General features: G+C 47.8%; 1 protein-coding gene across 1 annotated transcript in view; it reads left to right on the forward strand.

The window, feature by feature from the left end:
* The first annotated feature begins 1632 nt into the window (after positions 1 to 1632).
* KLHL33 (kelch like family member 33) overlaps positions 1633 to 27614 on the forward strand; it is a 710631-nt gene continuing 684649 nt past the window's right edge. The window contains exons 1-2 of the mRNA XM_069633757.1: positions 1633 to 1752; positions 9848 to 10516. Coding sequence (XP_069489858.1) covers positions 9886 to 10516 — 631 coding nt within the window. The 5' untranslated portion in view covers positions 1633 to 1752; positions 9848 to 9885. The remainder of the gene's footprint in view (positions 1753 to 9847; positions 10517 to 27614) is intronic.

Genomic DNA, 27614 nt, shown 5'->3' on the forward strand with positions numbered 1-27614 from the left:
CATCTGCCCATATAAGCAGATCTAATGAGTCTAAAGATTACCAGCTTGCAGTATAGGATCTGATTTACAAAGCATTTTTGAATGGTGTTTTCCCATTTGAAAACGCTTTTGAAATTCAGGCCCATTGTATCCGAATCAGCAGATCTCACTACTGAATTTTAAACACCAGGAAATGAAGGTTAAACCTAATTGTATTGTTAAATAAAGATTTGATGAATATTATGTGTTAGACATGTAAAATCTTCTTAAATAAAAATGCCAATTCAGTGGACATGTTTATGATGCGTGTGATGCAATTAAAGCTTTTCTGATGGCCAAATCATAAGCCACTACTCACAAATCAAGACAAAAACAACTGCCGAACAAGCTCATGTAATGACTTAAAAACAAGTAAGGAAAGAACATATTGAGCTACACAAGGTGAAGCTGTTATGATCAAATGTACAAGATCTAGGTACTCACCTACATCTTAAACCAGAAGGTTTCCACATTGCGGCAAGCAGATACTGGGATTTCAGTGAAAAGGGATTTGTCCCCCCTTCTCCCCCCATGTCCTACGCCCATGCAGAACGTCTACCCTGGAATGTGCACTGCGCAGTTTTCAGTTCTGGCACCTGAGTTGTTTTTCTGCAGTACCCAGAAGCAAGCGTTTACATTTCTGTCCGTTTGCATATGCCACGCCCGCATACGCCTTTTTTAATTGACCATCACATAGCTAGTTAGGTCTGTCATGCTGAATTGTGTTCCCAGCATACACATGGCCCTGATTCATGGAATTTTTATGGCGGTGAAAGGTGTCATTGGACTGCCAACAAACACCCTGATTCGCAGAGCGGTGTAAAGGGTTTTTTTGCAGTGCAAAGTCACTTTGCACCATGCTAAACATTCCATGAATCAGGCCCTTTGTGTCTTTCAGACATTTAATGCATTTCCCCAAAATGTAATATTCATGGACGATTGCCCAACCAGCGTTTCTGCAACTGTCCGGCTCTCCCTAATGTGCAGGTCTCTGAATAAGCTGACCTAGGCATCTAGTAATTCTCAAGGGCGAAAGGCGTCCCGTTTGCCCTTTTATGAATCAAAATTCAAAGAATGCAGCAGCCATTGAGGCTGCATTAATAAGTGTAGCCAGATTCCTTTTGCGTCTCTGTGCCAAGATAACTGCCCTCAAATGCAGGGTGGGTCTCCTGATTTCAACGCACGGAAAGATTATGCTTTTCGATGTCGTATAAAGGTGAAACAAAAGACTTGGAGCAATGCGAAGGCTGATGTTAGTGATATCGGCCTATATATAACCAAACATCTCTTCATGAATGGTGCAACAATACTTTTGGGACGACAGGAGAGATAAAGGCGGGACAGCAGCTGGGAGTCTAGACAGCAGCATACAGTGCGCCATTTCTGGTTCCGTAGAAAACGTGTCCCTGACCACCTGCCGGGCACTTGTTCACCGGCCTCTGGTAAGTGCATTGTCTTCCACGTGACGATACCTCTGCAATTTCAGAGCGCTCACTGTGCTCATTGCTCAGATGCTCATTCAGGGCCATCGCTAAAATTAACCTCAGCTACGGGATACGGGCCAGACAACTTTGTCAAGCCAATCACCAAGGAAACAAGGAGGCAGGACTGTGTTCCAACCGACATAGAGCTGTTTATCCAAGAGAAGCAGTCTTTATCAGAGCGGCACCCATGTGCAACGGATAAGAGGTAAACCTATCATGCAAGGAGCAGAGCGAAAATCACTTCTGGCAGGTAAGTGACACGCGGCCTGGACTTTTGTAACACTAACGCTAAGGCCCTGATTCACAGAGCGTGTTCCAATGGGGTTTTTCCCATTATAAAACGCTTCTGTGAACTAGGCAGCAGACCACTTTCCTGCTTTCCTTACGCAAGAGATTAAACATTTCTACAGTTAGAGAGCAGATCTCAGACCACATTACGCTGGTAGACGACAGATAAAGCGGCAGACCTTTAGCAGTGACGACCATCGTTAAAAGTAAGACGCACCGCCACATCACGCATGCTTGGTGAAGTGGAAAAAAAGAACCGTAAAAGCAAGATGTAATGATTTTAGACTGCCAGACCGGTTCTATATGAGTCGAGTAATAAATGCCGCCCTTAAGCATGTTAGTAGGCATCATTCAATTTTCTGAGTGCCAGAGTAGAAAATGGAAAGAGTAAACGCGAGTTAGCCTCACGTTTACTCTTTCCTTGTCCATTCCGCCTCATCAACCAATACAATTGCTTACAGGGGACCCTGCAGCAAGTAATTGCTAACATTGGTGGTCTCCTGCATGCAGTTTTCGATGTTCCTGAAATAACCCAGAGAGTTATGAAATAAAGAGAGGCTTAACTACTGAAACAGCAGACCTAAGGCCACCTCTCATGGTCAGAGACCGAGAAAAAAGTATTTTTAAACCTTAGGAATGCACCCTAGATCACATGTCTCAGACAAGAGACTGACCAAAGTTTAACAGTCGTATGATGACACTTTAGAAGATGGATCTAAGGACGATCCAGTTTCAGCTTCATCATTAAATGTATCTGAGGCCCCCGCCTCCTCACTATGTTGGTCCCAGACTCCTGCCACCTCAATTCAGTCATCTCAAATTTGTACATATCAGTCAGTTGGTCTTAGACACTTTCACATTAGTCATTGGCTGTCACTCCTGAGCATGGTGAGCAAAGGTTTTTGCGTTGCCCACTCAGTGTCCCTGTCACATGCTTATACAGCTATATTCCTTCTTCATATTCTGATATTCCTGCTCTTATTTCTAATTGGTTCAGCCTCAGGCTCTTGGTCGTCAAAGTAATGACCAGCATCTCTATTGACTGTTGCTCCTAGGGTCCTCCATCGCACTGAGTTTGCCTCATGCTTCTGTGACCGATTGATAATCCTTCCTCAGGCTGGTCTAAGTACTGATCTACTGCTCATGTATCCGACATTGTGGTTTTCGTGCTCTTGCTCCTCTGGTGCAAGTCTGAGGTTCCTCACATTGTCCACAGCATGTAAGGTTGAGGCACAATTTGTCTTTGTTGGTTCTTCTTCACATGTTGAGCTCAAGAACCTCCTCCTCGGCACATAAGCCTCAGGCTCCAGTTTCTCATTTTTTGGTCTCATGCTCCGGTTCATCTGTGTATAGACCTCAGGTTCCTGGTCTGCCATTGTTGTTTTCTATATCCATGATTTCTGGTTACTGCTGCCACATGCATGGCTTTCAAGCACCTACTCCTTTATGCAATGTCCTCAGGACCGCCACTGTTTTCACCCCATGCTTGTGTATCTTATTGTTTTGCCCACAAGCTCCTGTTTTTCTGTGTGTGTTCTTAAGTTACAATTATCTCTGTGTTACTCTAATGCTTCAAAACGAATTGATCTTTTGCTCCTACTCTGCGGTTTGTTGATCAGAGGCTCCCGATTGTCACTATGTTGGTGTTAGCGTCAGACTTTACTGTTTGGTGGTTTCATAATCCTGTCCTCAATTTTGCAATTCAGTGGGCTAGTCTTAGGCTTCTTTTTCGTGTCGTGGATGCATGGTCCTGCATGTAAGCCTGTTGATCTTAGAATGATGGAACTTCACCATTCTGGTGCAAGACAACTAATTCACAAGTTTGCTTATATCAGATTCATTCTTCACAGTGGTTTTCCATACAGCTTCTCGTCCTCTGTATGTTTGTCTAAGGACTCTTGTTGTCAGTGTTATACTATCAGACCCCTGTTCCGCAGAGTGTAGTTTTGAGGCTTCTTCTCTTTGCAGTGTGTCTTGGGTCTAACTCCTTAGCATACTGACCTCATGCACCTGCTTATGAGAGTTGTATCTCAAGCTTGTATCCTTCAATGATTTCTTGAAAGTATCTTCTAAGAGTCCCGGTCACAGATTTCACCTGTGCTGTTTGTTGTTTTTTAGCTCCTGGTTTTCAATTGATTTTACTTGATATCCTTACACTTAGTTTAGTTGGACATAGAATGATGCCTCTAGTACGTCATTATCACTCAAGCTCCTGCTTGTAGGTTCCAGTTTTTTTATCCTTAATGTATTGCTGTCAAACTCCTTCTCAATCTCCTGTTTAAACGTGTCTTCTTCTTAGTGTGTTAGTGTGAAAGGTATGCTGTTCATCATGTTGGCATAACATCTCTTTTCTGCAGTTTACACTTGTGCACCTGTATCTTAATCAACTGGTGTATACATCCTATTTCTTATGATACATCTCAACATCTTGTTCCAGATTGAATTAGCCTCTAACAACTGTTTCCGAGGGTGTTTATTGCAGTGAGCACTCCTCTACATCATTGTACCAAGCATTTGGTTTTATTTATCTTGAACACCCGCTCAGTATGTCTGTCCCTTAGTCTTCAGGACAAAACTGTATCTTTAATAGTTTGCTGGTGTCCATTTTTCTTTACTAAGGGCCTCATTACACGGAAGGCGGTAAGGGTTAACAGTCACCGGTAATGGTACCGGTGACCGTTAACCCTTACCGCCTGGTTACGAGGTCTCTTTGCGGGTTGGTACTTTAACGCCTTCTTTTTAGCAGGCGTTAAAAACCAACCCACAAAAGGACAGGGTGCTAATTATGGTACAGCAATTCGCGGTACCGTAATTAGCACCTTCCCCATTCCCATTATGCCCTATGGGGCAAAAATGGGAATGGGGAAGGGCAATGGGTGAAGGGGGAATTACCACCCGCCAACCTTGGAATAGGGCGGTAATTCCCCTTTCCTCCAAGGTGGTGCCGGTATTTTACCGGCATGGACCAAGGTGCTAATAGCACCTTGGTCCACCGCCTACCGTGTAATGAGGCCCTAAATATGTTAATCTTCCACAAATTGATGTCAGTTGATGATCCTGATAAATCTGTTCTATTTATGATGTCCTTATGTTCCTGGGTCCTGGTCTGTCAGCTTAATCAACATGCTCATATGTGTGTTAAACTTAGGCTCCTTCTCCCAAAATGTTTTATCCTTAGGTAGACGAATCTTAGTTTGTTCACACTCTGTGTTTATAATGCCTTGGCTTCATGTGTCATATTCTCAGATATTGGCTTTCTTCTTATCTATCTGAGTATGTTAGCCTAAGGCTCCTTTTGTCTATATTTTGGTCTAAGATTCCTTTGCTTCATTCATTAGACCTCAGGATCCTCTTTCTTTCATAATCTCATACTTCTCTCTCAGTAGGTTTGATTCATGTTACTGTTCGCCATCATCCTCATCTGATACTCTATTGGACACAGGCTCCACTGCCTCAGTCTGTTGGCCTGAGGGATCCACAGTTTGACATATTTTTGGTCGTCATATTCTACTCTCCAAGTAGTTGGCTTCATGCTTCTGTCCCTGTGTATTTTCGAGCCTGGGCTCATGCAGCTCAGTTGACTGATTCTCAGTGTATTGGTCCCAGGTGCCAATATTAGTTATCTTTGCTTGAGGCTCCTACTTCTTGCTACTTCATTCCTATGTACTTAGGGCCTCATTACGACTCAGGCGGTAAGGGGTTTACGGCGGCGTAAACAGCGCCGACCCTTACTGCCTGATTCCGAGGTCCCTTAGCGCCATGGAGGTTTTAACACCTGCTTTTAGCAGGTGTTAAAATCCATGGCGCTAAGGGACCTTGATGTTAATTACGCCACTGTAATTTACGGTGGCGTAATCAACGCCTTCCCCTCTCCCATTATGCCCTATGGGGCAAAAATGGGAATGGGGAAGGGTAAATGGGGATTGGGGACTTACCGCCCCGCCAACCTCGGAATGGGGCGGTAAGTCCGCCAACCACCATGGCGTAAACATAGTTTACGCCATGGTGGTAAAGGTACGACCCAGGCGGTAACTTACCGCCTGGGTCGTAATGAGGCCCTTAGTCTTCAATAGCATGGGCTAAGACTCCCACTGCTCTTAAGTGCATTGGAAAAAGAATCATCATTTTTCACCAAGTTTCACACAAGTCTCCTTATACTGAGTTTGTTTATGTCTGGCTCCTAATTTTCTGTTGTTTTGCTCATAATCATGCATCCGATTGTGTAGATCTCAGGATCCAACCCTTATTGTGTTGTTCTTACACTTGTGTTATCCACTGAGCTTCTGAGAAGGTTGGTCTCTGGCTCCTTCTTCTCTGATTGCTGGTCTCAGACCTTTTCCCTGCTTTTTGGTCTGAGACTTTCGATTGACTGATTGAGTGGTTGTATTAATGTAGCATTTTATTAGCTTTAATTGAGTCCCTGCATGTTATGTATCAAACTGTCTAGTGAAACAGGGCAGCATTGGGCAGAGATTTAAAGGCCCAGAGGGAGTTTTATATCTGAATTTCTTTCGTAAGCATTCCAAGTTTGTCCTACTTGAGGACCAAATCAGTGGGCCTCATTAGGACTCCGGGGCTAAACCATGGTGCTATTAGCCCCATAGGGCTCAACGGGAATGGGGAAGGCACTAATTACGGTACCGCAAATTGTGGTACCGTAATTAGCACCAAGGTCCCTTTGCGGGTCCCTACTTTAACGGCTGGTAAAACCAGCCTTTAAGGTCGGGTCCCGCAAAGGGACCTCGTAATTAGGCGCTAAGTGTTTAATGGCACCGCAGCCTTTTACGGCGCCGTTAAACACTTAGCGCCTGGGTCATAATGAGGCCCAATGACTGCATTGTGCAACAGATGCCAATATGCCTCCATCTGGAACTTTAAAATAAGACTCCTGGTTCCCAATGTAATGAATTGTTGTTCATAGATTAATGATCTTTAGTGCGCTCATCTCATACTTTTGCTCCTCTTTGTTGTGTAGCTTCTGGATTTTACTCCTCAGTGTTATGGCCTCAGCTGCCAACTTCCTAAATTGTGAGTGCATACTTATGTTTCTCTGTAAATAGACCGAAGGCTGTTTCTCACTCATGTTTCTCAACGTGTTTTATCTTATCTCCAGAGCCAGAGTTGCCTTGTAGGACACATATAAACTTTCATAACAGGTCTTTTCATTTGACTAGCAGGAATGCCTTGAACAGCGAATGATACATTCTAGGCATGGGCCTAACAGAATGGCTCCTGATCACATTACCTTATAGACCTATCTGCTTGTGCCTGGCTACTCTCTGTAGTTCATACATGCATTTTTCCACTGAAACATTGCACTATCATTTTGTTTGAAAATGGCTGCATCCGTAAAGTGAATTTCCTTGAAATATTGTTCAATGTACAAGCAGTTAAATACTGAACAAATTAATATTTCCAATGACTCCTTTGGCATTTGGAACACACGTTGTATATATAATTTTATTAGGTAAGCATTTGTTTGTGGCATGTCAAAACACAAATAAACATGTTCTGATAACAAGAAAATAAAGTAGAGATACTCTATGTAGCATAGACCCCATTTCATGGTAATCCGTATTACAAACCAATGTCAGCGTCATCTCTATATATGTAAACGAGGATAGAACAAACTGGAGGCGCTGCAAAGAACATTGATATATTGGGGAACTGAAAGGAAAGGTAAGGGTGAGGGCAGATGGTATCAGACGAGGCATGGAGGAGGAGATTGCAATGAAAGAAGCCCATGTCACAACCCAAGAGAAGCATGAGATCAGGGGCATAGAAGGACAGACAAGGAGGGGGGCCTAAGTTGAGCATTGACAACGATCTGGCTTTGTCACAGTTGAATTGGTAGGGCTCGGTAGAGGAGAGTCAGAGAAAGAGGAGGCAAAGTGGACAAAGAGTTAGGGCTACAGGAGGAAGAGGATAGGTATATTGGGGAAGCAGTGAAAGGGCTTTGTGGATAAAACTAAAGCGGTGGAAGAAGTAGGCCAGGAAAAGAGAAGAGGTGGATAGAGTTAATGGAGCCTATGGTAAATGTAGGGATGTGACTAGGAACAGTAAAAAGGGAGTAATGGCGAAAAGGGGTCGAGATAGAAGTAGGGGTAAAATAGGAGGAATAAAGTGGTTCTAGAGAGAGAGAAAGAGACATAGGGCCTCATTACACGGATGGCGGAGAACCATGGCGCTATTAGCGCCATAGTTCATGCCGGTAAAATACCGGCACCGCCTTGGCGGAAAGGGGAATTACCGCCCCATTCCAAGGTTGGCGGGGCGGTAATTCCCCCTTCCACCATTGCCCTTCCCCATTCCCATTTTTGCCCCATAGGGCATAATGGGAATGGGGAAGGCGCTAATTACGGTACCGCAAATTGCGGTACCGTAATTAGCTCCCTGGGTCCCTTTGCGGGTTGGTTTTTAACACCTGCAAAAAGCAGGCGTTAAATTCCCCAACCCGCAAAGGGACCTCGTAGTAAGGCGGTAAGGATTTACCGGTACCGGTAAAATATCGGTACCGGTAAACCCTTACCGCCATCCGTGTAATGAGGCCCAAACAGTTGGAGTGTGTCAAAACTGGTTACCGTCACCTGCCAGGCTGCCATAGTTTCAGGAGCATACTATGCACAGTTGATCACACCTCTCAGAAGAAGTGAGGCACTCCAATAATATCTCACTTTAAATAAGCACAGACATCATTCATCCCTTTCATTGACTTGAACATTTCAATGACGCCTCAAATTGGGATAAACATTAAAATCCCCCTTCGTGCAGAGTGACACACTGAAATTAATCCAAGTAGGTGGCAAGTCAATGAAATGATTTTGGACATAGAATAGCGAAACTGAAATCCCCGTTCAAGGAAAGTGAGACCCCGTAATAGCCCCTCACAGGAGGTGAATCACTGAAAGCTCAGGCTTCATTTTACGCTATCTGCCCAGGTCCAGGCAGCAGCCAGGAGTAGAAACATCGCCAAGCCTTCCCTCCAGTCCAGTCTCATGAGCCTAGTTCCAGCTTTCTTCCCACACACATGCAGTATCTGCTGTCACCTTGGGCAATGGTGGAAAGAGACAACCCGGTGCTATCTGCACGCGCATTCCCCTGCATGTGTTCCGAACAGGTGCCAGAAGATATTTCTCATTTTTGTGCATTTTAAAGCGCATCCCATTTGTGAATTCCAGATGCAATGATGTAGACAAGCCCTCTTGATTTACGCAACTGCTGAAAGGAGTGAAAAAAACCATTTGAACGTGGCCATTTCTGATACACTCTTAAATGATATGATATGATAGGTTATTTATAACGCGCTTAGTACCCAGCGGTTTCTAAGCGCGGACCGAACCTGTGTTGCTTTGTGTCGTCTTGCTTCCAATGAGAGCATGGTGCCCCTGAGCTATCCTCCTGAGTCGAAATGCCCTTTCTGAATAAAGCACATGTGTTTTGTTGTTGTTGAGAAAATGAGATGTGTGGTCTTTTACCATAATTTGCAATATATATTTGGGGGAGAATCTGCCCATAAATATGAACAAACCAAAATTGGCTTCCGAGTATAAGATAAAACATGCGAGATAATACTTCTAACAGAGTCTAATCGGTGGGCAACCCTCTTAGAAAATACTGATAAATACTATTGCACTGTAACCTATCTCGGAAATTGCTTCTTTTCGATTGCAGGTGGTATTACATTCCCCAACCCCACACAAGTTTACGTTTGGGTTAAAAGGAAACGTAACACCCTAAGTGATTATGAGAGATTAGCAGGAAAGAGTAAACTATACAAGCACTGGCTCGTTAATTGCATTCCAGAGGTGGGATCACAGTCTTAGTTTAATCCGTTTAGCATCCCAGTTGTTGCATGTAAGAGGAGTCACGTCTACAGCCTTGCAGCAGGTTAGACTACATTAGGTGCCGCTGTTCTGGACCAGTTGTCGTTGCTTCATCAGAAAAGCAGAGTTGTAATCAGTACTCTTTACATACTTTTTTGATCTAAGAGGTATCTCTTTTCTCTCTGTCATTCACTTTTACAATCCGAATTCTAAGTCTTGGTATTTTTTTTGCAGGCCAAATGTAATCACCTAAATCCAAACTCAATCCAGTGATGGAATTCATGCAGAGGAGCACACAGCTCTGTGTTCAAAATGAGACATCCACCAGTGGGGGAGAAAGCATTCACTCACCTAATAAGTATAAGGGTGTTCAGGGACAGACTTGCGAGCAAAATGAAAGCCTGCTGCAGCCTCTCACTGGAGCATTTAAGGAGCTTCACAACAAATACTATCATGATAGTTTCTTCAGCATCATGGTCAAGCTCAGAGAAGGAGGCCTCCTGGTTGATTGGTCAGTACAAGTTGGTGGGACACTCTATGATATCCACTGCTTTGTTCTGGCAGCAGTCAGTTTATTCTTCTTCTCCCTTCTGGAAGAGAGGAACACACCACGGACTGTGGATCTAGAGGGCAAAGTCACTGTGAAAGGATGGGAAGCCATCTTACACTTTGCATACCAAGGAACCTTACACCTGCAGAAGGAGACAGCCGAGGAGATCCAGCTGGCAGCTGAGGCTCTGCAGGTGCCCCGGGTGGCAGCTGCCTGCAAGAGATATTACAAGAGTCTAGCTGCAGTAGCAGCCTCTGATGAGAAGTGTGAGACCTTACGCAGCATACAGAAGCTTTACAGAAGAGGCTTTGGCTGTGATGTGCATCTACAGGCAAGCAATACATCTTTTTTTGGTAAGTGTTATTCCTTTCTTCACCTGTGTTCAGACATACTTGATAAGGTGTATGTCCAACACAAGAACATTATTGTAGCAAAGACGTATACCCCTTTTGGTCAAGCAGATCTATTTGGCAGACCCAGTTTAATAGGTGTGCAGCCCTGGGTATACACATTATTGACTGAATCATGAAAGCAGTGCACACCCGGCCCGTGCCAAGTGTTAATTGTAAGTCGAGAAAAACACAGTTTCCATCTTGCCTTATTTATGACGTTAATTTGATAGTGCACATATTTCCTGCACATCGACTGGTGGCAGATGCAAATTACACAGGAAGGGCATATGCATCTCGTGCCCGGTGTACATTTGAGCATATCCTTGTTTCACAGAGGGTTGCACGGAAATGTGTGCACTCACTGGCACAACCTTCCCCTATGCCTGGTCTGCCTCGGCGACCAGGCACCTGGAAAGCACCTGGAATGAGCGTTGTTGTTCAGTTTTACATTGTAACTATTTGGGTGGAGGGCTACAACTAGCAAATTCCATCTTTCTAAAAAATGTAAACTCTCGTGCTGCCGTGGAAATACACCTATTGTGATCATTCTCCATATGAGATTGGCACAAGGAAAAAAAGTGAGTGCGAACTTTGCTGGTGAAATCATCAGTCGACATTGTTCTCAGGCAAGTGCTATAGGTTGCTGTAGATTTTGTAACAATGCCAGTCAGCTGGAGTCCTTGGAAATACAATGGGGGTCATTACATGTTTGCCCGTCTGGATGCAACAGTACCAGGAAGCTTGCCAGTACCGTTGTTTCCCGACCGGCAAACTACGAGTTCTGCGAGCGGGTGCCTTTTAGCCCGGAAAGGTCTGACCTGGCGGGTTGAACGGCACACACTCGCAGACCTCGACGGATGCACCGGCACCATTCATGAATGGTGCCAGCACATCCGTCCTCCCCATTCCCATTTGAGTCCAATGGGACTCAAATGGGAATGGAGAGTAATATTTTCTGCCACTTGGTAATGGGGTATTACCGGGACCGCCGGGGCTGTAGTGCCCCGGCAAGTCCCCATTGTCGTTTGCCTCTCCAGGGGCTACCGGCAGAGTCATAATGAGGCCCATTATCATATACTGCCCAAGCTTATTATCAAGTGTGGCAACAACCTTCAAAGAGTATGCGCACTCCCAATCATTTGATATTGATATTGATATTTTATTTGTATCGTGCTCGTACACAAGTGTTTCAGAGCACGACAAGGCAAGGGAGGGGAACAAGGAAGAACAAAAACAATGATTTTACTAGGCCCAGTGACATTGAGAACGTGCAAGTGCATGGGAGAGGAAGAAGGGGACAGCGCATGAGAGGGGGGGAGTGCTGAGAAAGGAGAAAATAAATAAATAAATAAATAAGAGCAAAACGCAGTGGTAGTGCAGCCAGCAAGTGGCAAGTGCTAGGTATAAGGCAGCAGACAGGGTGTTGCAGATAAGTGCAGAAAAACAGGTGGGGGGGGGACTGTAGGGTTACAGATAAAGACCCAGTGCAAGGGAATGCCAGGAGGCAGTGTAGGTGGGTTGCAGGGTGAGCAGGTACCTAGACCTGAGAGTCAGAGGGTAACGAAGTGCATGATGCTGAGACAGAACAGATCAGCTGGGGAGAGGAGGAGAGAAGGCAGAAGCAAGGAGGAAGGTCTTGAGGTGCTTCCGGAACCAGAGATGGTTCTCCTCAAGTTTAAGAGTGGCAGGGAGGTTGGTCCAGAGGGAGGTCCCAGCCGAAGATAGAGATCTACCCCTAGTTACTTTCTTAGAAAGACGACTGACCCTGAGGAGCGAAGAGCTCGGGAGGGAAGGTATTTACAGAGGGAGAGCTGAAGGTATTTTGGGCCCAGGCCCCAGAAAGCCTTGTGGACAATGCAAAGGGTCTTGAAGTTATTCCCTGCAGCCACTGGGAGCCAATGGAGAGATTTCAGGACTGGAGAGATACGATCTCAGGGTTTGAGGCCAAGGACAAGTCTTGCAGTCCTGTTCTGGATAAGTTGCAAAGGACGGAGAGTAGAAGCAGGTAGATTTAGAAAGAGGCTGTTGCAATAATCCAACCTAGAGAGAACCAGGGCATGAGAGACAGTAAGCTTCTGGGGGAAGGAGAGAAAAGGTAGAATACCTCTGAGGAGGTGCAGTAGGAAGTTAGACTTTTTTGAGACATTAGAGATGTGGGCTGAGAAGAACAGCGTGGAGTCAAAGATGACCCTGAGGTTCTTAGCCTCACAGGTGGGGGTAGGAGGAGGGCAAAGGGAGGCTGGCCACAGGAAAGGAGGGTGAAGGTGTGCCGATGAGGAGGATCTCCATCTTGCTGGCATTCAGGCAGAGATCATTGGCAGCACACCAATCCTGAATGGCAGATAGGCAGTCAGAGATGAGAGAAGGAGAAGAGGTGGCACAGGAAAGCCTGCAAATGAGTTGAGTGTCATCCGCATAGCACTGGAAATTGGAGCAGAAAATGGCAATGCGGTGGGCAAGAGTTGCCAGGTATTGGTTGAAAAGCAATGGTGAGAGGTTAGACCCCTGGGGAACACCACAAGTAGAAAGGGAGATAGATGACAGGAAGGACCCAAGTTGGACCTATGAGGGTCGATCAGAGAGAAAAGAGGACAGCCAGGCCAGAGCCTGATCAGTGATACCCAGGTTGTCACAGAGACTGTTGAGTAGGATGGTATGGTTGATCGTGTCAAAGGCAGAGGAAAGATTGGGTATGATGAGGACAGAGGTGATGTTAGAGTCAAGGGTGGAGAGCAGATCTTCACAGATGTTCAGGGGAAGAGTTTCCATGCTTCTGGGCGCTCTAAATCGAGACTGATGGTCATGGAGACAACTGACAGAGTCAGAGGGAAGGTTAAGCTGTAAAATGGCCAGCTTTTCCAGAAGTTTTCTCAGAAAAGGAGTGATGCAGATTGGGCGATAGTTAGCCGGGCAAGAAGGATCAGCTGTGCATTTTTTGAGAAGAGGGTGCACAAGAGAGTGCTTTGGAGGAAGACACTCCTGAGGCAAATGAGTGGTTGCAGAAATCTGCCAGGCTGGAGCAATGGTGTCAAAGTGGTCCTTGATGGTTTTGGAGGAACACAGAAGAACCTGTTTTGATGAGACTTTCATAGATCAGACTTGTCTAGAGACCTCGTCAGAGGAAAAAAGAGGAAAGGACAAAAAAGTGAGAGGGGGGTTTCTGTAGGAGGGCCAGAGTTTACAGGAGGATCAGGGAGTAGAGGGGGGAGGGGACGAGAGAGTGGACAGGATATCCTGGGTTTTTGAGATGAAGTGAGAGGCAAGGGCCATGCAGAGGGCCTGGGAGGCGACAGGAGAGGTAGAGACTGCAGCAGTAATGGCCAGCTCATTTCAGATTTTAAAGAGTTTGGCTGAGTTGTTAGATTCCACAGAGACACAGGCTTGGATGTCGGCTCTCTTCTTAGTGTGGACAGAGAGTCGGTAATGCCTTTCTAGCAGGCGACAGGCCAGTTTGTCAGAGGATGAACAAGAAGTCCTCCATTTCCTCTCAGCCACCCTACACTCACGGTTAAGTGTAGCTAGGTCAGAGTCATACCAAGGATTACACTTGGCTTTGGGCTTCAAGCAGATCTTCATGACAGGGGCAAGAGCATCAAGAGTATCAGAAATGGAAGAGTATGGCATAGGCAGGGCTGTGTCAGGATGTGAGCCAGCCAGTGGTGGGGGGTGGGAGGTGGCAGCGAAAGCTTCAACTGACACACGCTTCATGGGTCGGATGTCAGAGAAGGTAGGTGGCAGTGTTGGAGTTGGCTTGGCCTGGGCGGTAGAAAGGGAGAGATGGGAGGAGAGGAGGGAGTGATCACTCCAGGAGAGAAGAGTGGTCAGAGGGACGGAGAGGGGGAGGTTAGAGGAGATCAAGACATCAAGAGTATGCCCTGCAGAGTGAGTCGGGCCAGAATGGAGGATAGAAAGGGAAAGGGAATCACAGAGGTCATGGGAGAGTACAGAGGAGGAACAAGGAGAGTCAAGATGGATATTGAGGTCACCAAGAAGGAGGAGTTGAGTGGTAGAGGCAAGAAAGGAGGAGGAGAGGTCAGCCCACCCAGAAGGAAATTAGGTGATCTTAACATGGGGCCAGTAGAGAGTAGTCACGGTAAGAGAGGAGAGAGAGAAAGCCTGCAGACAAGGCATTCGAAAGAGGAGTAAGTGTGTGTGGGAATGATAGAGGCAGGAATCCACTCAGGAAAGATCAGGGCTTGTAAGGATATGGCGATCTTTGTTGATTACCCCTTTGTTCAGGTGTCACATTATTTTTACCTTGGCTTTGAGCAGACTCAAGAGACATTTTGGCTGACCTGATTTCCATTACTGTGGCTGAGGGTTCTTTAGATTTAGGCCTAGTATCTTTCATTTTATCACTTTCTCTACCCTGACAATAGAGTACCTCATATAGCTTGGTGCTTTGATGTACAATCCATTCAAGGGACTTGTCACGGTCAAATTCACGGACCAATTGGGATATGATGTCTTTCTGTAGCCCATAGAAGTATGCGGTTTTAAACTCATTGGAATTTGAGTCAAAAGATACATCAAAGCGAGAGAATGCTCTTTTTAAGTCTTGTAAAAATTGGCGAGGTGATGTATTAGGTCCAGCAGTAATAGTGTACGCGACTTTCTTTGCCTCCTGCAATGACTGAAAAGGAGAAAAATGACGCCTAATTTCTTTTTCAAACTCCAGCCATGTCATATTCTGCTGTTCATTTAATCCCCTTATGATGCTGGCCGTCGGGGCATCTAAAGTTAAATGAAAATATTGTCTGTACTGTTCCTTAGGTATCTGGAGCGCTTTAAAAATGTCATGCACCGCTTCTAAGTGATCCTCAATGCAGCATTCACCTCCCTTTTTAAATGGTTTGATCAGGGCTTTAATGGATTTCATTATTTTTATGGGGCTACTTGTTGCAATGCATGGAATTGCACTATTTTGTGATTCAATCCTGTTTTCAGGTGTATGAGATTGGTGGCTGCCCCCAATGGGAGTATCAAATCCCCCAAGGGCGCTGCAACCAAGTTCAGTCACCGGTCCTGTCACTGGGGCACTAGCTCTTTGGGCAGAGCTAGAATTCACCTCCACTCCATTGAATGTGGTACCCTGCCGCCTCTCCTGGGACCTGGGAATGCACATTTGCTGTTCTAAGTCCTTACACTTTTTAAGGAGTCTGTTGGCTTCATCATGCAAATAATTATTTTCATCACTCATTTTATTAATTGCCTCCTGCATATCGCACATTTGCATTTGGCATTCATTGAACTCTTTATTTCTCTTGTCTCTTTCTTGGATCATTTTAATCATTTCTTGTTCTGCACTCTGGAGATCACCTTCTTTTTCGCAATGTTCTTTTTGTAAAATCTGCATTTCTGAAACAACCTCATCTTTATCCTGCCTAATGTGATCCACTAAGGCTTTTAAGTGTGTCAATTCTTGCTCACTATCTTCAAATTGTTTCTTGCTTTTGGATAACTGAGTATCAAAGTCTCTGCATTTTAATTGCATGTCTTTTTGGCATACATCCAATTCTGCTCTCAACATTTCCTGATTTTTACTTGCCCCATCTAATTCAGTCTTTAACCTGTTAATTAGCTGAGTATCATTCTCTTGCATTCGCAGGGACTTGTTTAAAATAAACCATATTTTGCCGCATAGCCGTATTAAACAGTCTTTCTCTGCACTTTTATCGGCTGCATTCAATAATCTTGTAAGGCAGACCTGAATTATGCTGCCTTCTGCAAAAATATTGTCTAGTTTTTCTTTCTGCACCTCACCCTGAATGCGGTTACTCCATTCTAAGGTACTGTTCGAAGACCAATTCCCATGTGCAAATAACTTTGCCTCTAAATATTGCACTAGATCTGAGAATGTGGTTTCCCTTTGTGACATTCTGAAATTCGTTTTTAGTGGTACACTGCTATTATAAAATGGGTTCCCTTTAATGTGCAAATGGCAGTGTGAGACACGCTTGCCACGCCCAGTAGGTACTCTGTGATCACTTTCCCGGCCTGCAACGCACCATAAATATGTAGGGTATTTTGTGGAGATTTGGGGCCTGACGGTATTTTATTACCGCCGAAAAATAACTTAGCAATAATCACTCTTTGTATTCAGATTTGGCCATGTGCAACAATAATACAATGGACATGCATTATTTCAGCACCCAGACCTGCATATTTGGTATACGTGGTTGGTGGTATTTTGGTGAGCATAATTCCCTTGTTTTATTTGTGGCCCCAATGTCCAGAATCCCTTATCTTCGCTTAGATTTTTCGTGTGATCACTAGAGAGACCTCAGACCTGCATTCTAGAGATACCACAATTTCCAGTGATAGTGTTGGTGCGCCACCATGGGCAAACTCACTGACTTATTTACGACAGAGAGCTATATGTGGTAGTCTTGTGGTAATTTCCACTACCTTATATACGGTAGGGAGCTATGTTCAGAGAGTCTCTCTTCCCGTTGGCTCATGTACCTCCAACAAGTTATACTACAGTCACTCACAATTATTCATACTGATTCTGACATACACACATCTGTCTTAAAATGACCATTGCACTGTTTAAAAATCTCCCCACATCATTGGCATTGTAATGGTGAATAGAAAATAAACCACCCGTCTGTTTTCAAATATTTTCTGTATTATAAAAGTTGCATTTAGACATGATCTCATTCTTTACAGCAATAAAATGGAACAATCAAAGCATTTTCAATGACACACTGCAATTATAGTGGCGGAGAACAGAGCTTAAATTGCAACATTAGCACTTGATTAAGACACGCACGGGACTTTCATTTTTCTACACTGACTGCATACTTTCGTGCACACACACAGCTCCCCCAGTTAGGTAATTACCTTATCTGTTCAGAGGCTTCTCTCTGTGAATGTGGCTCTCTTGGCTTAATTCCAGCAAAAAGGAACGCTTGCCTTCTCAAGCCGGGGTCATTGCCTGGAATTCTCAGCTTTTTCAGATAGGACTGCCTCTGCCAGTGGAAAGGTAATTCTTTCAGCTTTCCCCAGTCTCGACTGCAGCAGGACACCCCCCACAGCCAGGTCTTCTCCCCAGTAGTGCAGAAAGATGTCCCTTTTTTTTTTCCCTGCTACTGCCCACTAAAACTTTCCTCTCAGCCCTCTTTATGACGTGTTCCAATGAAATCCATCATCTCTCATCCTCCTACTCTTCAACAATAGCTTCGCTTATACATTTGCAATTGTTGCAAATCTGACTTCCTTCCTCCTGCAGTTACTGTGCACAACAACACGGATAATCAGGCAGAGAAGAGAGGAAAAAAAAAATCTGCACACTCATTTAACTGGTTTTCAAAGTATGCCTAATTCTGCAGTAGAGAACACATTTTATTAGTGAGTTATATTAAAATAAGGTTTTATTAGTCGGGTTAATGGTTAATATGTTAGCTGTTAATTTTCAAATGTGTCTCTAGCAATATAGGCATTTCAGGTGAAAAATAGTGTGCATTTTTAAATGAACACGTGTGCTTTTAACTGTAAAAATAGATTTGCATCTTATATGTTAAAATCGTTTTTGACTGAATAGTCTGTCTTTCCTTGTTAATCTGCTAACCCATATAGCAATGCACCGCACCCTTGTGGTGGTGCTGCAAAAAAAAAAATGCTACTTGTGCAGTAGTGCTGTACTCTGTGCTGTAACATGCCAAATATCCTTACAGGCTACACCACCACCAGAACAGGGGGGACCTGGGTGCAGAGAAGATCTTGTAACCATTAGGGAGTAGAGTGTCAAAGCTTGTGACAGAGCTGGCCATGAACCATGTCTGGGTAAGACCAAGGAAATCAAGGTCAAGTTCTTCGGGGAGGTGGCAGTTTTGCCGAAAGTGAATATCTGTGCCAGAGATGCTTGTTGGAAAAACCTTTCTCACTGGCTTTGGCAGTTCTTCAATTTTTAAGGTCTTTAAATTAGGATGGATGAAAAGGAAATAATCATGAATTATACTGAAGTGAAGTGTTTACTCAGTGTCCCATATATTGCCATTAAGTACAACATGTCATATATAATGTTTTATAATGATACTGTTACTTTGTTTTTTATTTTGATATTTTGTTTCATGCTTACAATATTCATGATTGTTTTTTCATCTTTAAACAAATGTAATCTATGTAATTGATTTGTATTTTGACTTGTACTGTTAAGGTTGAGTTCTTTTCAGCTTTACTACAATAAGAAAAAGAATTGTGTGTTCGTCTGTACAATAAACAAAATGTTTTTTTGGATAATCTGCAATGCAGAATTTCATACTTGACATATATTTGATATCCCATTCTGTAAAATCTCCAGAGAGCACGTACATCTCAAATGTGTGACGCAATAACCTTGAAAATGCAACTCCTATATTGTTAGGTTATACTTAATTACCAACACATTTGACCGTTGCTGCTCAGTGGCTTTCAATATCCTCATTTGCATACATAGGTTATAGATTTTGGTCCTCCTCTCTAGTTTCTAGCACATTACAAGTGGTGTTGTATTGCAGAACTGCACTATCACCCATATATTTGCTCAGTTAATCACAGATAGAAAAGCATTTTACACAAAAATGCAGATCTCAGTCCCCGCAAAGTACAACAAGTCTTGACAAATCCACATGATTTGTTTTTTAAATAGTGAAAGGCTTTGTTTTGTTGGGGACAGGAAGGGTGCATATGACAGAAACATATTTTGTATTTTATGTTATTGTTTAAAGCACAGAACTAGCTCGAGAACAGCAGAGCACAGTACAGAGTGTGAGTAGCCAGCATTTGGGGTAGCATCTTTTAACAGTAGCACGGTACTGTGAGTGCGGTCTGTGTGTTGGTTTGTGCATCCATAGGTATTAGTCCTTGGTTAGGTGTTATTGAAAAGCAAAGTTTTGAGAGATTAGTGAAATTGGATAATTGTAGGGACATTCCAAGCTGATACTAGGATTGTGTACCAGATGGTGGGCGTGTGACAAGAGAAGGATTGTTTGCAGCTTCTCTCTTTGTGGACGAGTTGCGATTCAAGACGGTTTGTTGTTTTGCTCTGCAAGGAGAATGTGTCAACAGATATGGGTTGCTTATCCGCCAGGCACTCTGGTGTGCTACTTGTTACTGCTTTTTTGATGATACATGCAGTTTTGAACATTATCCTGGCCTGCAGAGAAAGCCCTTGTAGTTCACTTAAGATGGGAGTGATTTGGTTAAATTTCAACACATCCGTAATAAGATGTACTTCACTGTGGATGACTTCTTTTTGGAGAACCAATTGAGCAACTGGGAGCCCCCGGTGAGAATGTCATTTCCCCCATCGATATGCAAGACCACACAGGCCTGCTCTACCGCCTTGTAGTCCTGCCGTGGGATGAAGATTTTGATTTTGCAACAGAAAGAGATTTGGAGCCAGGCCATTTGGGCCTTCTTGGCTATCTGCTTCTGGTTGTAGTTTTGCTGAATCCGAGTGTTGCCGATTAAATCCTTCTAGACGCATATCATTGAGCCATTGTTCGAACAGTTGTTGTTTAGCAGAGGGACTGATGAAGACGAATTCAGACTTAGATGGGTTAAGTTTGAGGTAGGCAGCCGATATCCATAACTGGATGATGGCCATGTATTCACAGAGATGAATAATGTCCTGTAGGCTTTTCACTCTCATGTACAACTGAGAGTCATCCACATATTGGTGGATGGGTACATTGGGATCTTTGAGGAGTGTGCTCAGAGGCTTCACATATGGTTACAATGGATCAGTGAGAGGATGGTGCCTTGAGGGACTCCGCAGAAGACTGGGAGTCAGTTAGAATGCAGCATGGACAGCCTGGTGTCTACTCGAGAGAAAAGAGGTAAACTAATTCAGGACAGTGCCTGAGTATTCCATTTTGACGGCTCTGTGGGAGAGGAGGATGCAGTGGTTGACAGTGCTGAATGCAGTCAAGAAATCACAGAGGACACATGAGTCACCCAAATCCATGATTTGGAGGGCGTAATCTACCACCTGGATGGTGGCAGTCACAAAGCTACACTTGTGGCATAACCATAACTGATAGTCATTTAGGAGGTGTAATTGTTCAATTCTGTCAAGTAGTTGTGTAGTGACTACTTGTTCCAAGATTTTGCCAATAACAGGAAGTTTGTAATGGGTCGTTTGTTGGCCAGGTGGTCTGGGTGTATGGCCTTTCTTTTCAAAAGAGGTTGTGAGATCAGTCTTGAGGGTGTCTGGGAATGACACTTCTGTGAGGTGTGGCATTAATGATGGCGAGGAGTGAGTTGAGTGCTGAGCCCACCAACTATTTAATGATGGAGGCCGGGATGATATTGTCAGTGTAGGAAGTAGGTTTGAAGTATCGATTGTTTTTAGGATGTTCTGGGGAGAGGGAGGGGAACATTTGGTCCATGTTAGGGAGAATTCTCACCCAAGTGCTAATTCCCTCTACCTTAGAGCCTTCTAGCTCTTTTGCTATATTTGGGACTTTAAACATTTCATTTTCAATGTGTTTTCTGTGTTTGTGTTCTTTGGATATGGGCCCTCATTACGACCCTGGCGGAGAACCATGGTGCAATTTGCACCATGGTCCATGGCGCTAAACTGCCAACTCCGCCATGGTGGTTGGCGGACTTACCGCCCCATTCCGACCTTGGCGGGGCGGTAAGTCCCCAATCCCCATTTACCCTTCCCCATTCCCATTTTTGCCCCATAGGGTATAATGGGAGTGGGGAAGGCGTTAATTACGCCACCGTAAATTCGTAATTAACAACAAGTCCCGTAGCACCATGGATTTTTCCGCCTGCAAAAAGCAGGCGTAAAAATCACCATGGCGCTACGGGAACTCGTAGTCAGGCGGAAAGGTACGCCATGCTTTACGCCGGCGTAAACCCCTTTCCGCCAGGGTCGTAATGAGGGCCATGGTGTTTTTAGACAAACTCCATAAGCATCATGTTTTTCTTGAGTGTCACACAGCACCTTCAAGGTTTAAATACCTTCTCTCGGATTGACTACCATCTCCCAGAGCATGTGAAGTTAAATTGACTTTACTAGTCCTTTTAAATTCATAGACCCAGCACACACTATCTTCCTATAGAGTGCTTTAGGTGTTGTTTGGCATCCCCTGTGTCTAAACACTCATGTAACAGTCAAATGTTACCATTCTAGAACAAACTAGCATGATTTTTGCAACTACAAACACCAGGAGCTAAAAATCGGGTCAGCCATGTTTTTCAATATGACGGCCATGACCCCTCTGTAAAAACAGACTCTAGTCATCTTTTTTCGCTGTTTCTTTTAGGAAAGGTCCTTCTTGTGTTTAACTCTGCATGCCAAACCAGGTTTGGTCCCTTTTTTCGATGCCCTTTGGCAGGCTTCAGTGCTGAAGCCCTCCTCTGGCACTTGAGCGTCTGGGGTGGACAGTATGTGAGGGAGGTGCCCCAAACTCCCTGTGCTTAGTCTCCTAGGAGAGCTGAATGCACTCGGGCGTGATTGGCTTGCTGACTGTGCGGCAAGGACAGCCACCCTGCTGAGTGAGTGGCAGCTAGGCTGGGATGAATGGGAGAAAACTGTTTAAAAGATGAGTCTCCAGGACTGAAAGGTAGAGTTGCCACTGGAACGAAAGAACTGAAGACGAGCTGAAGGAAGACGACTGCTGCAACTCCTGGACCATTGGTTTGCCCGGTGAAGCCCTGCTGCAGGTCTGAATTGTCTGAAACTCCATCGATAGAGAAGCTCCTTCAAGGACGACTTCTTCCCTTCAGCTGGTGGAAACAACAAACTCGTAAGCCACATGGACACCGTCTCCATACTGGTCAAGTTTTCCTCGGAGTGCTGTTGAAAACCGGATAGCTTAGCCAATCTTGTGGCCTCTTCCCTGGGCAGTGCAGGAACCTCCCAACGTCCTTCTTCTTGTCCTCACGACTGAAGCTCAGGAACAGCGAGATCTGCAGGAACTGCCAGGAACAACCACCTCAGCTACAGCTTTTCTTCATACCTAAGGTACTGTGAAAACGTGTTGTGGAACTCGTTTCTGCCGCTGTGAAAGTTTGTGAAACTTTCCCAACTTTGGGGCCTCATTCGCTCCTAGACCAACATATAACCCTTTTTCTGACAAACTACTTCCTCGAACATTGGCAAAGACGAGGCCGATTCATGGAATAATTAGCGCGGCGCAAGTGGCCAAAAACGTGCGAATCGCAGTGGAATAGCGAAAATCGCAGTGCAAGTGCGAAAATCGCACGAAAAGCAGCGCACATCGATTCATGGAAGGCCGTGCGCGAGAAAACCATCGGATGTGCGATAATAAAGTGCGCGGCGCACGTTAGCGCACAGGCCATCTAACTGCGTGCGCCAGGCCACAGCGAATATCGCACAGGCCACAGCAAAAATCGCACATAGCGCGGCGCACGCAACAAAAGTAGGCGGAACACGGGGCGTAACACTCGGAATGGGGAACAACTTGCCAAAATGTGGGCGTCACGGGGGAAGTACAGGGTACAAGTGCGCGGAACGCCCACACGCTCGCCTACAACACGTATTCATGGAATAGAATAGGGGAAAAAAGCGCACGCTCAAACCAGCGCATAGGCACAAACACGACCGCCACAAGAAAGCAGGCGGTAGCGTCTCTGCGCCTGTAAGAAATGTGCGCCAAAAGGTGCGCCAACAAACAGCACCTATATACAGCCATGATGAATGTCCTATACTGTGGCCTTCCAGGACAAATGACGTGCAAAGGGGTACCCACAAACACGGACACCCGCTGACAAAAAATATGTATGCGTGTAGACCGGGGTGCGCGGGAAGTCTCACACACGAATTGGCAGGGCATGTGAATTCCAGGGGTTTGCGGGAAGTTCCACACGCGATTTGTCAGGGTACGTGGATTACAGGGGTGCGCGGGAAGTTCCACACGTGATTTGGCCGTGTACGTGGATTCCAGGGGTGCGCGGGAAGTTCCACACGCGATTTGGCCGTGTACGTGGATTTCAGTGGTGCGCGGGAAGTTCCACACGCGATTTGGCCGTGTACGTGGATTTCAGGGGTGCGCGGGAAGTACCACACGCGATTTGGCCGGGTATGTGGATTTCAGGGGTGCGCGAGAAGTTCCACACGCGATTTGTCAGGGTACGTGGATTTCAGGGGTGCGCGGGAAGTTCCACACGCAATTTGGCCGTGTATGTGGATTTCAGGGGTGCGCGGGAAGTCCCACACACGATTTGGCCGGGTAAGTGGATTCTAGGGGTGCGCGGGAAGTTCCACACGCTATTTGTCAGGGTACGTGGATTTCAGTTGTGCGCGGGAAATTCTACACGCGATTTGGCTGTGTGCTCCCAGGTATTCCCTGTACACCCTCCACGGCCCCTGCAGGCAGCACACACCACAAGGGACTACCCTGCACACCTGCTCATGTCACCCAGCACCCTCACCCCCCAGCAGTGCAGGGGCACCCTCCACCAGGCCCCCACTCATGGCCCCTATCACCCCCACCCACCCGCCACCAGGGGCAGCCCCCACCAGGTCCCCACTCATGTCCCCCTGCAACCCCACCCCCCAGCCACCAGGGGCACCCTCCACCAGGCCCCCACTCATGTCCCCCACCACCCCCACCCCCCAGCCACCATGGGCAGCCCCCACCAGGCCCCCACTCATGTCTCCCACCACCCCCACCCCCCAGCAGTGCAGGGGCACCCTCCACCAGGCCCCCACTCATGTCTCTCACCACCCCCACCCCCCAGCCACCAGGGGCACCCTCCACCAGGCCCCCACTCATGTCTCCCACCACCCCCACCCCCCAGCCACCAGGGGCACCCTCCACCAGGCCCCCACTCATGTCTCCCACTTCCCGACCCCCCAGCAGTGCAGGGGAATCCTCCACCAGGCCCCCGCTCATGTCTCCCACCACCCCTACCCCCCAGCAGTGCAGGGGCACCCTCCACCAGGCCCCCACTCATGTCTCCCACCACCCCCACCCCCCAGCCACCAGGGGCAGCCACCACCAGGCCCCCACTCATGTCTCCCACCACCCCCACCCCCCAGCATCCAGGGGCACCCTCCACCAGGCCCCCACTCATGTCCCCCTGCACCCCCACCCCCCAGCCACCAGGGGCACCCTCCACCAGGCCCCCACCCATGTCCCCTATCCCCCCCACCCCCCAGCAGTGCAGGGGCACCCTTCACCAGGCCCCCACTCATGTCTCCCACCACCCCCACCCCCCAGCAGTGCAGGGGCAGCCTCCACCAGGCCCCCACTCATGTCTCCCACCACCCCCACCCCCCAGCAGTGCAAGGGCACCCTCCACCAGGCCCCCACTCATGTCCCCTATCACCCCCACCCCCCAGCAGTGCAGGGGCAGCCTCCAGCAGGCCCCCACTCATGTCTCCCACCACCCCACCCCCCAGCAGTGCAGGGGCACCCTCCACCAGGCCCCCACTCATGTCTCCCACCACCCCCACCCCCCAGCCACCATGGGCAGCCCCCACCAGGCCCCCACTCATGTCTCCCACCACCCCCACACCCCAGCCACCAGGGGAAGCCCCCACCAGGCCCCCACTCATGTCTCCCACCACCCCCACCCGCCAGCCACCAGGGGCAGCCCCCACCAGGCCCCCACTCATGTCTCCCACCACCCCACCCCCCAGCCACCAGGGGCAGCCCCCACCAGGCCCCACTCATGTCTCCCACCACCCCCACCCCCCAGCCACCAGGGGCAGCCCCCACCAGGCCCCCACTCATGTCTCCCACCACCCCCACCCCCCAGCAGTGCAGGGGCACCCTCCACCAGGCCCCCACTCATGTCTCCCACCACCCCCACCCCCCAGCCACCAGGGGCAGCCCCCACCAGGCCCCCACTCATGTCTCCCACCACCCCCACCCCCAGCCACCAGGGGCAGCCCCCACCAGGCCCCCACTCATGTCTCCCACCACCCCCCCAGCCACCATGGGCAGCGCCCACCAGGCCCCCACTCATGTCTCCCACCACCCCCACCCCCCAGCAGTGCAGGGGCACCCTCCACTAGGCCCCCACTCATGTCTCCCACCACCCCCACCCCCCAGCCACCAGGGGCACCCTCCACCAGGCCCCCACTCATGTCTCCCACCACCCCCACCCCCCAGCCACCAGGGGCAGCCTCCACCAGGCCCCCACTCATGTCTCCCACCACCCCCACCCCCCAGCAGTGCAGGGGCACCCTCCACCAGGCCCCCACTCATGTCTCCCACCACCCCCACCCCCCAGCCACCAGGGGCAGCCCCCACCAGGCCCCCACTCATGTCTCCCACCACCCCCACCCCCAAGCCACCAGGGGCAGTCCCCACCAGGCCCCCACTCATGTCTCCCACCACCCCCACCCCCCAGCAGTGCAGGGGCACCCTCCACCAGGCCCCCACTCATGTCTCCCACCACCCCCACCCCCCAGCCACCAGGGGCACCCTCCACCAGGCCCCCACTCATGTCTCCCACCACCCCCACCCCCCAGCCACCAGGGGCACCCTCCACCAGGCCCCCACTCATGTCTCCCACCCCCCCACCCCCCAGCAGTGCAGGGGCAGCCTCCACCAGGCCCACACTCATGTCTCCCACCACCCCCACTCCCCAGCAGTGCAGGGGCAGCCTCCGCCAGGCCCCCACAAATGTCTCCCACCACCCGCACCCCCCAGCAATGCAGGGGCTCCCTCCACCAGGCCCCCACTCATGTCTCCCACCACCCCCACCCCCCAGCCACCAGGGGCAGCCCCCACCAGGCCCCCACTCATGTCTCCCACCACCCCCACCCCCCAGCATCCAGGGGCACACTCCACCAGGCCCCAACTCATGTCCCCCTGCACCCCCACCCCCCAGCCACCAGGGGCACCCTCCACCAGGCCCCCACCCATGTCCCCTATCACCCCCACCCCCAGCAGTGCAGGGGCACCCTCCACCAGGCCCCCACTCATGTCTCCCACCACCCCCACCCCCAGCAACCAGGGGCACCCTCCACCAGGCCCCCACTCATGTCTCCCACCACCCCCACCCCCCAGCCACCAGGGGCACCCTCCACCAGGCCCCCACTCATGTCTCCCCCCACCCCCCAGCCACCAGGGGCACCCTCCACCAGGCCCCCACTCATGTCTCCCACCACCCCCAGCCCCCAGCCACCAGGGGCACCCTCCACCAGGCCCCCACTCATGTCTCCCACCACCCCCACCCCCCAGCCACCATGGGCAGCCCCCACCAGGCCCCCACTCATGTCCCCTATCACCCCCACCCCCCAGCAGTGCAGGGGCAGCCTCCACCAGGCCCCCACTCATGTCTCCCACCACCCCCACCCCCCATCAGTGCAGGGGCACCCTCCACCAGGCCCCCACTCATGTCCCCCTGCACCCAGGTCCTCACAATCACCAACCATGTGCGTAATGGTCAGCCTCCACAGCCAAAAGGCCCTACCAAGTAACCCATTCACCCACATGGAAATGAAAATTACATGTTACACCCCCAACGTACATAAAGCAAATGAACCCATGTCTGTCACACACAATGGTTGCAAATGAATTTGAAAACACCCAACATGACATGCATGAAACCAATGAGATGATACCACACAGTGAAGTATGAAAACAAAAATGTATTAAAAAAATATGAATGCAAATGAAATGAAACAAACTACAATGCAAATGAAAAAAAGAAAAGGTGCATGTCCGTCCGAAAAAATGAAAAACACCAAAAACCAAAAAAATGTACTTCAAAATCACATTAAAAATGAAATCAATCCGACAGAAAAAAAATAAAATCCAAACACCATTGCTCCATGGAGAAGAAAAAATAAAATTAAAAAATAAAACAATCCAATGAAGAACTATCTACAAAATATCCAAGGGTCCATGAGCCCAACTGAACAAAGGAAACCTACTAAAAACCCTAACAAAAAAGCAACTATATACAAAAAGTGGAGCTGTGTCCGTCGACTCCAAATCATAAGAATAAACAAATGAAACCTAAAACTAAAGAACTATATACAAAGGCGGCGGGCAACTCCAGCGGCTCACTCCGTAGTGTTTTGGGCCAGGGCATCATCAAACTCCTCGTCTATGTCCCGGAGGCGGTCCTGTTCCAT

Source organism: Ambystoma mexicanum, chromosome 13 (assembly GCF_040938575.1).
Source record: "Ambystoma mexicanum isolate Mex_15411 chromosome 13, UKY_AmexF1_1, whole genome shotgun sequence".
Lineage (NCBI taxonomy): Eukaryota > Metazoa > Chordata > Amphibia > Caudata > Ambystomatidae > Ambystoma > Ambystoma mexicanum.